At 32.4% G+C, this 11,831-nt stretch overlaps 1 protein-coding gene across 1 annotated transcript; it reads left to right on the top strand.

The window, feature by feature from the left end:
• Positions 1-4,730: 4,730 nt before the first annotated feature.
• Positions 4,731-6,892, top strand: LOC116110264 (epoxide hydrolase A-like). Its single transcript, XM_031396482.1, has 2 exons — positions 4,731-5,105; positions 6,392-6,892. Exons 1-2 carry the CDS (start codon positions 4,824-4,826, stop codon positions 6,458-6,460), a joined length of 351 nt encoding a protein of 116 aa, XP_031252342.1. The 5' UTR covers positions 4,731-4,823; the 3' UTR covers positions 6,461-6,892.
• Positions 6,893-11,831: the final 4,939 nt, after the last annotated feature.

Consider the following 11,831-nt stretch of genomic DNA (forward strand, 5'->3'; position numbering starts at 1 on the left):
TGTTAGACTGAATCTGTTTTGCTGAATTTTTATCAATGTTTGGTAGATATGAAAATGATTTAGCAATCACCAAACCAAATCCATAATTTGCTCCATTTCAAATTAATAAGTCATATATTACAATCTTTGATCAATATATCAAAATGGAATTCATCCCATTGGATTTACAAGGGAAAGGTTTATCATCTATATGGGATTTAAATCTTGAGTTATTGCCAAGTAAAAAAAAAAGGTCATGATGAGATTATGGAAATAAATATTCTCGCATTTTTTGCTTATAATATACGTAAAAAACTCATTAAAGTTTCATTCTTGTAGTCCTCACTCCTCACCTTACCACTCAGTCATGCCCCCAAAACTATACAAAATATTTATGTTTGTTAAAAGTATATAAAGGGTGGTTGACAATCCTTTATTTTTTCAATCCAATTGCTCATTTGATTTGGGGCAAAAAAATATATTTATCAATATTGTTAATTGTATTACTATATTTTATTTAGGTTTAAGCCTACTGTATAGTATAGGACTTCCTAGTTAAGTATACTTATTAGAAATTGTTTTTGTTCCACATCACCAAATTAATGGAATCATCATTCTTATTGAACAATATATATTTGTACTATTTCAGATATAATAGAGTAGTCTCTTCTCTCCAAAACCATTAATATATGCTTTTTTTTTTTATGTATAATTTATTTATATTTTAGTCCATTCATGATATTTATAATAATAATAATAATATGAATGGGATGTCAACTCCTCTATTAAGCCCACTTCTCAAATATTAAACAATAAGATATGGGTAATTATACCTCCTTTAATTTCTCCAACATTTTTTGTTCTTTTATAACTTCAGCAACATATGATGACAAAATGTTCAATATCTCTCATCGTCTCACGTAATGCCCCTAGGAGTGAAATTTGATGCCTTCAAATAATTTAAGATTCACTTAATCAAAAGTTCCTGGGATGTGGAACGCTAAAGTTATTAACGACCCCTCAGGTTTGATATTTTAATAAGACCCCCTTGAAATTTACAAAATAACAAAAATCCTCATATTGTTAAAACCTTGTTAATGAGCAATTAGGACTACAATATTATGAGTTAAAAATATTTATCAAATTAATTTTCTACCAAATAGGAAGATTTCTATTATTTTAGAAACCTCAAGAATGTTATATTATTAACTCTTAATATTAACATATATATTAAAATTTAATGATAATAAGGTATATTGTCGTAGATTTAAAACTAAACTAATTGTTTTGCGGTAAATCCATGCAGCATGGATTCACACCACGTGTCCCAAGGCTGCGCTGTTCCACATGTCACTCTATGAGAAAATTGCTTCATTTGTAAGTCTACTAACGATTACTTAATTGGTAAATCTTAAGGTTTTTACCCTAATCGAGACAGGTTCATTCATAACTTGCGCAAACCCACTTCTACAAAAAAAAAAAAAAAAAAAAAAAAAAAAAAAGTAAAATGTTAAATTTTTACAATAAGAATTCAAATCACTTTAAAAATCCATTTCTTGTGTTATTATTATGCTTTTATTTCGTTTATTGATCCAGCATCATAATCATGAGTTTAATACAAACTTCTGCATGAATTCTATCACAAATCCCACGTACTTCTCGTTAATGCAAATTTCAGTATTAAACATTAATAATATTGGTTTGGACAAAACATAATCGTAAAGTAGATGTAGATCTGAGGGTAGTAACCAAAAATACCAACACAAAAATCGCAAAGAAGAGGACACAAATTGTTTGTGGCTCAAGACACAATAACAAGAAGAGGAACCCCTAGTCCCATATGGCTAACCAGCTAGGGGACCCTCCCTCTCTATAGTGGCCACATGGATTAATTCTTTCTCTCACTCTGCCTCTTCCTTCCAGTTAAATCTATCATCTAAAGTAATCAAACAACCCTACTCATTATCAACACTATTTTCTATCTGTGCCCATCTCCTTTTCCCTACAATTATTATAAACAACATATCAATTTAAACATCTAGAAAAAATAAAAATAAAAGTGAAACCCAACAACTATTCCATTCCAATCTATTACTACTTTAGCTGCCCTCCCATCATTCTCACATCAAATCTCCTAGTATAAAAAGTGGTCATTACCCTTATATTCTAGTTAAAAGTTAAAAATTCTAAATCTAATCAAATTTTCTTTTACTACTTTTTATCAAGGTTATTGTCTAACCAACCTTTTTTACAAACATATAAACCCCATCTTTATTTACTTGGTTAATGGTAATTAAATAGTTATTTTGACCATTTAGATACCTTTAGATTATTGTTATTTTTTATGCAAGGACAAATCAATAAGCTTGATTTGCAAAACCCTTGATGGGGTTTTGTATTTAAGTGTATGTTGTGAGTTTGTCGTTTTTGGGTATTTAATTTTGAGTGCACAACTTTTCCCCACCCAAGGTTTGCCTTAATGACACTTTTCTACCCAAAAAGTTTCAAAATACTAATTTATTATCCAAAGTTTATATTATGTTTACTATCCAGAATATATTTTTTGATTCTGTGATAAATAGAGAGTAAATCGATCTAGGCTATTAGGGTTTTTGAGAAGGGGGAAGGTTAGCGGGAGCAGAGTTTGAGAGATTTTTTTGAGTGATGATTGAAGAATAGAATAGTGGTGGTATAGGGTCATAATGATACTGAAATTGACTGATGATTGGTTGAAATATAAACTTTGGGTAATAAATTGATATTTAGAAACTTTATTTGATTTGTTTGGTTCTTGTGAAAACTACTCAACCTAAATCACGTGATCCAATGTCATGATTCATTGCTCAAGAAAATTTAGATCACGAGAGACGATGTGGAGTGTAATTAATATTAGAATTTTGACTCCTATTAATAAATTAAACATTGATAAGGACGCAACAACTCTTCTCTTCTTATATCATCATAATTAATGCCAGTTAATGAAGTTATTAGCCATTTGACTGTGATTGTCAATCTCAACTCATCAGTCAATCCTCTTACTGTATCATTCANAAAATCTCATCCCAATACTATAACCTATTTTTGATTGGATGATCTTTCAAGGGGAACATTGATCCATTATTGAACACAACTTTCATGGCATGAACTATTCACAACTTCTTATGAAAAATGAGTAGTCTTACTTTAGCTTTATACTTTATTTGTTAAAGAAGATGGTCCATCAAAACTTATTGAAAAAGGGAAAAGCATTATAGTTTTAATCCATCAAAACTCCATTTTTTCCCTTCAACGGTACATATATGTGGTTGGGCTTCCTTTTTCCTTGAATTAGTTTTTGGGAGTAAGTTCTACCCAAGTTCGTTTTTTATAGTATCAGAGTCACTCATCAAACCATTTTTTAAAAATTTTATCAAAACAAAAATTAGAGTTTGATTCTAAGGTACCAAAACCCGTTGTCTTACCACTTGGCCATGCCCGATTTCAATTTCTATTCAATACTAATAAACACTAATATTCCACGTCCGATTGTTCATCAATTCCAGTGCAAATCCCTTTATTATAATATCATCGCCACGTTTGTTTGAGCTCTCTTCTCGCTAAGCTAGCATTGTCCAATAAAAAAAAACCTAATCTTTCAAGAAAAACATGTACCTAACACTTAAATCTTTGTTTGGCCAAGTAATAAAAAAGCTGGTCCAAAATTATCATAACTTTATTTCTAGATGTTTGCATTAGCTCAACTTGTTGAAAAAGGGAAAAGCATTATAGTTTTAATCCTTCAAAACTCCATTTTTTCCCTTGAACGGTACATATATGTGGTTGGGCTTAGGGGTGGGATAAATAAGCTGAAAACCAAATCTAACCGAACCGAAAATTAGGTTTTTTTACAAACCGATTCGGTTTGTGAAATTCAAAAAACCGGTTTTACCCTAAATATAAAAGCAAAAAAAAATATTATATATAAAATAATAAATATTTGAATTTAGGGACTTAAATGAAACATTGAAGAATTTTTTGGATTAAAGGATAATTTGAAAACCGGTTAACCGGTAACCGAACCGAAAATTCGGTTCGGTTTACATTCGGTTTGGATTTTCTCCAAACCGAAAAACAGGTTCGGTTTTTGGTTTGGATAAACTGGTTCGGTTAACCGGATTATCCCACCCCTAGTTGGGCTTCCTTTTTCCTTGAATTAGTTTTTGAGAATGAGTTCTACCCAAGTCCGTTTATTATAGTATCAGAGCCACTCATCAAACCATTTTTTGAAAATTTTGTCCACTTGGCCACGCCTCATTTCAATTTCTATTCCATACTAATAAACACTAATAATGATAGTGGTTGTCCGTCAATTCCAGTGCAAATCTCTTTATTATAATATTATAGCCAGGGGCAGATCTAGAGTATATTGAAGTCCATCCTCAATTTTTTTTTTCTTTTTATGACAATTTCAACTAAAAACATATAATATGAGTATTATATACTATTATATTTTATTTTGACCCACTTTAACAAGAATTTCTAGATCCGCTATTGATCATCGCCACGTTTGTTTGAGCTATCTCCTCGCTGAGCTAGCATTGCCCAAAAAAAGAAAACCTAATCTATCAAGAAAAACATGTACCTAATACTTAAATCTCTGGTTGACCAAGTAATAAAATGCTGAATTTTCTAAACAACATAGTAAACGTACCCTGCAAGCATATGTGGAATTTTCAAAAGGTGGGAACAAAAGTCAAGCATTCATAATTGAAAAATAATATGAAAACTTCAATCATCTAAAGTTATCAAGAACAAATCAATTAATAAGAGAAAGTAAAAATCAGGAAGAAGGGAGGATCACCACCATGAGTGACATAAAGCATACAAGGATTCAAACAAATGGGATATGGATGCACATAGCAGAGAAAGGCCAAGGACCTCTTGTTCTTCTCATTCATGGCTTTCCTCAGCTTTGGTCTTGCTGGAATTACCAGATTAATCACTTGGCTGCACATGGCTTTCATGTGGTTGCTCCAGATATGCGAGGCTATGGCGACTCTGATTGCCCTCAGAACCCCGCATCTTATACAGTTTTCCACCTTGTTGGAGATTTGATTGGCCTGCTAGACAAGCTTGGAGAAGAACAGGTAATTAAGAGATGACCGACACTTTATTTAATATCTGTTACTATAAACTCTGGTGTTCTTTTATTGCTTTCGTTATTATTCTGTTTGTTTAGCTTTCTCGAGAAACAGTACAGTTTTTGTTGATACTGAACCAGCTGTATTGCTGCATGAAACACATTTTTGGAAACAAAAGCATCGGTGATAGGCCACATGAAAACATGAAAACATGTTTTCAATATGCATCTTAAGATGCCCACAGCATCATTCTTGGATATGGTGTATACTTCTCTTAGCCTTGATGGATTGTCTGTCTACTACGACTCATTCGGAGTGATCCTTCTTAATATTTGGACCTGAGTCGGGTTAGATTCGGATAAGCTGTATTTTGTAATAGTGAGAAACCTAATGTGAAAAAGAATTGAGAGCTAGAGTGAGTTGCCGTTGTAATTCTCTGTTTGAATACTGGACGTAGTTCCTTAATCTGAACGAACCAAGATAAATCATGTAATCTGTCTTTTATATTATAATTTTCCTGTGATGAACCCTACAGGCATTTGTGGTGGGTCATGACTGGGGTGCAACACTTGCTTCATACCTTTGCCTGTTCAGACCAGATAGAGTTAAAGCATGCGTTAGCCTATGTGTTCCTTACCGGCCACGCTCCCCACAGCTCAACCCAATTGAATTTTTCGCCAATATATTTGGTGAAGGGTTCTACATTACTCAGTTTCAGGAGCCAGGAAAAGCTGAAAAATCATTCTCCAAATACGACTCTTTAACAATATTGAAGAAGTTCTTACTTCTGGATGGTCCTGATCATTTATCTGCTCCTCCTGGTGTTGATGTAATAGACTTTCTCGAGACTCCATCTTCATTACCTGACTGGGTTAGCATTGAAGAACTGCAACTCTCTGCTAATAAATTCAACACAACTGGTTTCACTGGCGCCTTACGCGCTTTGGCCATATAAGTTAATTTGCTTTTTTATAGAATTCAAGGTTACTCCCTCTTATAAATCAGTAGGTTTGAGCGTGTCTAGTCGGTATATAACTCGAACACTCTCCCTCATGGTCATGCCTGTAATGTTGGCTCTAACTCCTTACTTTCTAGTTAAACACTCAATTCGACTAGGCCTAACTTTAATATTATCATAGAATTTGAGATGGGTCTGACTACTTATTAATAAAGTCATGTTAAATGAGAGGATTACCCCATCTTATAAACCAATAGACTAAAATGTGCTTAATCGATATAGGACTCGAACACTTTTCTAGTTCTAAACTGTCACACTGCATGAATTGATTCAGGAATTGGGAACTAACAGGAGGATGGCAAGGAGCCAAAATCAGAGTGCCTACAAAATTCATCACGGGTGACAAAAATCCAGGCTATCAATCATTTGGGATAAAAGATTACATACAAGGAGAAGAATTTAAGGCCCTTGTACCTGACATTGAAGTAGTCATAATCCAGGATGGACATCATTTTGTACACCAAGAGAAAGCTGAGCAAGTTACTGATGAAATTCTGTCCTTTTTTCACAGAGAAAATTTATCACTTTCTATGACCAATAATTTCACTTGTAGAAAGTTAAATTCATGAATGCATGAATGTTAGGTTTGAATGCAGCTTTTTATGAGGCCCATCATTCTGAGTTTTTATTGTGCTGAGCTTTTGTTGTGGTCCTTGAGAAAGAATTATGATAATGGTACTTACAAGTGTGAGGAGCTTTTATAGATCTTCAATATATTGGTGAAAGTTCAAGCTAATAAGAATGTATTATGTCAAACGAATATGATATACATGTATACCTTTGTTTACTTATTGTATGTATAGTTGTTTCCGACAAATGTACGTTAGTATGTATAAAAGATGAAAGTCTTTTGAGCAACAGATGTGCATACGATCAACTAATAAAAACGTGTTAAGTCAATGCACTTAGCATAAACATGTATCCCTCGGTGATAAATTGTACATTCATCTGTTGTAACGGATACGCATACAATAACCTAATGAGGATGCGTGTGTGAACCAGAATCACCACTAGGTAGTTTGATGGTAAAAAAAGCAAAGGTGTCTAACATGGATCCCTAAGTTCGTGTCTTTCTAGATACTAATAGAGGTGGCCATTGAGGGAATCTACCCAGACACTAGTAAGGGAGGCCACTAAAGGGATTTCCTGATCGTTTGCTTCAGGGTCCGAGTGATTAGTTCGTATGTACATAAAAAAAATAATAATAATAAAATAATTGAATCAATGGCAATGGGTTTAACTTATTCTTGATAAAACTTGATGGGGTAGGTCAGTCTGTGCTTATGACTAGTCATATATTCATATATAAAAAGACATAAACTAGCTACTCCAACCTAAATATTAAACATATATTATAATTAGGGCGAAACATTCACATCCCTTGTGTTCCAAAAATTTCATTAAACCTCCCCTAATTTTAATTAATGGAACAATTATAGCTTCGCGGATCATTTTTTTTTTTTTTTCTGTTTTAAATCATGAAAACATGTTTATAACATACCGAAATAAGGATGTAGATTGATATGAATAGTCGCAAATACCCCACCCAGTTCGAAGCATTACATAATAAGTCGTTATCAAGTAGATTAATCAAACTCATTCGTGAATAGTTCATATGGTTAAAACGAATTAGAGATAATATAGATAAGCATACAGTCTCAGGTTCGATTCTCCTTCTAAGTATCCACATTTTTAAGTGGTGGACTATGGCGGTGGACTGCTGTGCAATTCTTTCCCGATGATTAGTTAGGTGTGCGTAAGTTAATCCGAACACCTTAGTTACAAAAAAAAAAAAAAGGTAGATCGATCATATTCAAAAGGGTATATTTGAATTAAAAAGAGGGAATTGTAGTGAGATTTTGAATGGACTTTCACTTTCCAATTATTCAACCAAAATTTCAAATAAAGAAATAAATTGCAAGCTGACACAAACCAAATTTAGGAATCATAGACAAGAGCACCATGTTTGGTTTTTTGTGCATTAAAGTGAAAGTAGAAATGCCCAAATTAAGGCTAGGTTAAAAGAGAGCTCAAAAGTGTCCAAAGGGTACAATAATTGTCATCATAATTTAAGTTGCATCAACTCATGAGATTCCATGTAATAGTAAAACTCCTCTTATAGTTTCTAAAAGAGAAAATGATATTTTCGCATCCGAGGTTTAGTGAAATTCTAAATTGATATCTTTGATTGTATGTATTTCAGATTGTCATCCTTAAACTAACGTCATCTCTTTTATTTTTACAGATTTTCAACTTTTCACTCTAGCGCAGCGCATGTTAGCACGCTAAAGTGCGTCAGCGCTTGTTTTGGTAGAAGATGTGCTCATGTTAACAAAAAACGGCTCACAATAGCATCCAAACAAACGGTTTTTGGCTTTTTTTTACCGATTCCGAAGTGCAAAATCACTTCCAAGACCACTGTTATACTCCTTGCAATGTCTTCTACAAAACTCATACCTTCCCTTACTGACCTCACTCACCGTTTCCAACCACCTCCAACAGTCATTAACGGTATTAATTTAAGGGTGGAGATTTAGAATAAATACAACTAAGGGTATCAACTTGGGATTTTGCTAAACCTTGGGTGGGAATATGTCGTTTGCTCTTTCTGAAATAACAAACATTTCCCTATTGTCGATTAACCGTTAAAACTTAAACTATTATAAGTTAATCAATATTTAATCGAATTGCCTTTATGCCGTTTATTTTAACATATAAAACTAGACCATACTTCGTTTTTGTTATCTAAAAAAATTAGAGGAATTTGTAATTCAGTTAAACATCAGGGGGGTTAATGAAATTCTAACAACCGAACAAAACTTGCACAGACAACCTAACACAAAGACAAGAAACTCTCTTAGACTTATGAGTCCCTTGTGGCTCCCACATCCATTATCCAATGGGACCCAGCCACGTCAGCACTTATATCATCAGGTCATGGATTTGGAACCGGGGAATTTATTGTATTTATAAATGGTCTGATTTTTTAAAGCTAGAAGAGGCCCCACTTCCCTCACCAGAAAATAAATTTAACATTTTTAAATTAAAATTATTTCACTAATATTTGCAAATACAACGTGTCAATATCTCATTGACTGTTAATATTATAGAGTTTTCCGCGTACTTGTCAACTACAAAATCTCAACGTGTCAATTTCTCATTGACTATTAATATAATTTTTTTTATGAATAATTGCTTAAAAATAATTATTTTGGAAAACTATTAAAAAAACGTATAATTATTAACAAAAATTTGAGATTATTAAAAAAATTCTTTATTTTGGGATTTTTAATGGTCTCTAAAGATACAAATTTATTTCATATTTAAGCGATACTACATCCTAACGAATATAAATAACTATTATATTAACGAGATTATTTAACTATTTCATAATACGTGAAGAAAATGGATATTCAGCGGTCAACTATGACTCTTTTGTGTATTGTTTAAGAAATCTTAAATTTGATCTATCTGGGTTGTCAATAAAGACGGCCATTGAAGGGATTTACTCGACTATCAATTTTAAGACCTCGAAAAATTAGTTAAGGTATGCACAAACTGTCTGAACACTCCCGATCACCAAAAAATAAAATAAAATAAAATAAAATGAATAAATTCAATTGATATAAGAATAAAGTATTTCATAAATTTCTTTGTTAATTGTGTCTTTGACCCAAAAAAATATTACATATTTTTTAAAAGAAATTTTTAATTTATTTACTTGTCAACTTGGAAATCCATGTTTTTAATAAATTAATAAAATAATTAAATATGAAAAACCGACTCATCTAAACAAATAAGATTACAGTTGGCAAATTCGATTTATAAAAATAATTAATTTATTGAATGAGTTGATGATAAAGAATAATACAGAGAATTAATAATTAGTTTATTGAATAAAAGCATATTATTTTTTCGGCTTCTAGAGTCCAACGTGCCGGCCCGGGCTTAGCTTATATTATTTATTAATTACAGTTTGGTATAAAGGGCTCAACCAATGAATATCCTTTGCGTTTTAAAATCTAATTATTAATTAATTTAATTTAATTAATTAAAACTGTTTTTGATTTGGCCACTAGTTATTCTAAATGGGCACTCCACTCCTTATGATTTTTAATAATAATTTAATATTTATTCTAATCGCATGTCACGCAAGCTACGACTGGCTTAATTTTATAGTAAAAATAACAATTAAATCTATTGGCATGAAACATGGTACAAAAACATTGGTTAAGATATAAAATTATTTTTTATTTTGTACATTTTTTTCCCCTAAAATGGAATAGTATTCCCGCGTCATTTCTTTCCAAACTATTCGTCAAGGTTGAGATTAACGAGTAATACTACACGTATAATATTCTCATATAATATTATGTGATAAAAGATGATTAAGTAAAAGTTTAATTTTAATTTAAAATCAACCAATTATATTTTTCCATATAATACTATATGTGTAGTATTACTTTGAGATTAATAGATACAATACTTATATGAAACTAAGGGTGTTCAAAAGAATCGGTTGAAACCAAAACTAATGGATACCTAGGGTTTGGTTTCAGTTCCTACCCGAAACCGACTGTTATTGTGCGGTTCTGGGAATCAAGACTAATATAAAATAAAATTAAATATTAGGGGGGTTAATAAAAACTTTTGTAGAAAAAGTAATGTGAATACATTTATATTTATATTTCATAACATTTAAAGTAAGTTGGTTTGACTTTTGAGNGCTGTATTTAGGTTTTTAAAATATAACAAAACGAATTTAACTAAAACACGATTAACAAAAGACTTAAAAGAACTTCTTATTTTTATCATACTGAGCTTTCTCAGGAACCAAACAGGTCGATAATTATATTAAAAAGGTACCTGAGAATTGGTGAAGGAGTAAGGCAAGTTGTTAACGAACACAGTGGAAGGACTGTGTTCGCTCTTTTGGCCTCCTTCTCTGTTTTTCTTGTTCTTTCCCATCGTTCAGTTTGGAAAACCGGAAAGGGAAGAACCTAAAATCTCTAAAACCTCGAATCTTTTATACGAGATTGGAACTTGGGTTATGGGTTGGGCTTGATTTTGTCCACTTAAGACACGCCCATTTATCTTACTAAGAGAGCCAGCCGAGGCCCATTAAGTTGGTCCAAGACCAGACCATACATAATTGAAATTTTGAAAACAATTTAGGAAGTGCTTTTGGGTGTGTTTGGTAGAGTATTTAGAATAGTATTTTTGAAAAATTTGAGTTAAATTGGTATTACGAAAATAGGATTTGAATATGAAAATGTGTTTGGTAAATTTTTGGAAAATATTTTCTGAAAATATTTAGATTATTTTTTTAATCCCCTACATTTATTAATTTAGTTAAACACCTTCTATAATAAAAGTTTTAAAATTAACAAAAACATCCCCATCCATCCATTAAATGCCAACAGCCAACCATCACCATCGGACAGTGGATGGAAGTCGTCAGAATGACACACGATCGGTTAGATCTAGCTGGTAGTACGCCGATTTGGCCGAAAACAGTTAGATCTACGGCCAAAGATCTGGCAGTCATTTCCGACCAAATCTAGCTAGATCTGGTTGTCAACAGCTAGAACTTTTGTTGGAAAAGGCCACATCGACTCACTATGACCACATCCAGTTGGTCATGCACCTTTTTGACATATTTCGACCACCTTACGACGGTGGTGGCTGATTGCCGAGAATACGTGGGTAGGTGG

The sequence above is a fragment of the Pistacia vera genome, unplaced genomic scaffold (genome assembly GCF_008641045.1).
Source record: "Pistacia vera cultivar Batoury unplaced genomic scaffold, PisVer_v2 Contig6, whole genome shotgun sequence".
NCBI classification, from domain to species: Eukaryota; Viridiplantae; Streptophyta; class Magnoliopsida; order Sapindales; family Anacardiaceae; genus Pistacia; species Pistacia vera.

What these genes read in the sequence shown, in the direction of transcription:
- LOC116110264 (XM_031396482.1), top strand. Translation starts at nt 4,824, where the DNA reads ATGAGTGACATAAAGCATACAAGGATTCAAACAAATGGGATATGGATG. An exon ending in ACAAGCTTGGAGAAGAACAG is followed by an intron (nt 5,106 to 6,391) that starts GTAATTAAGAGA and finishes GAATTGATTCAG; the next exon opens with GAATTGGGAACTAACAGGAG.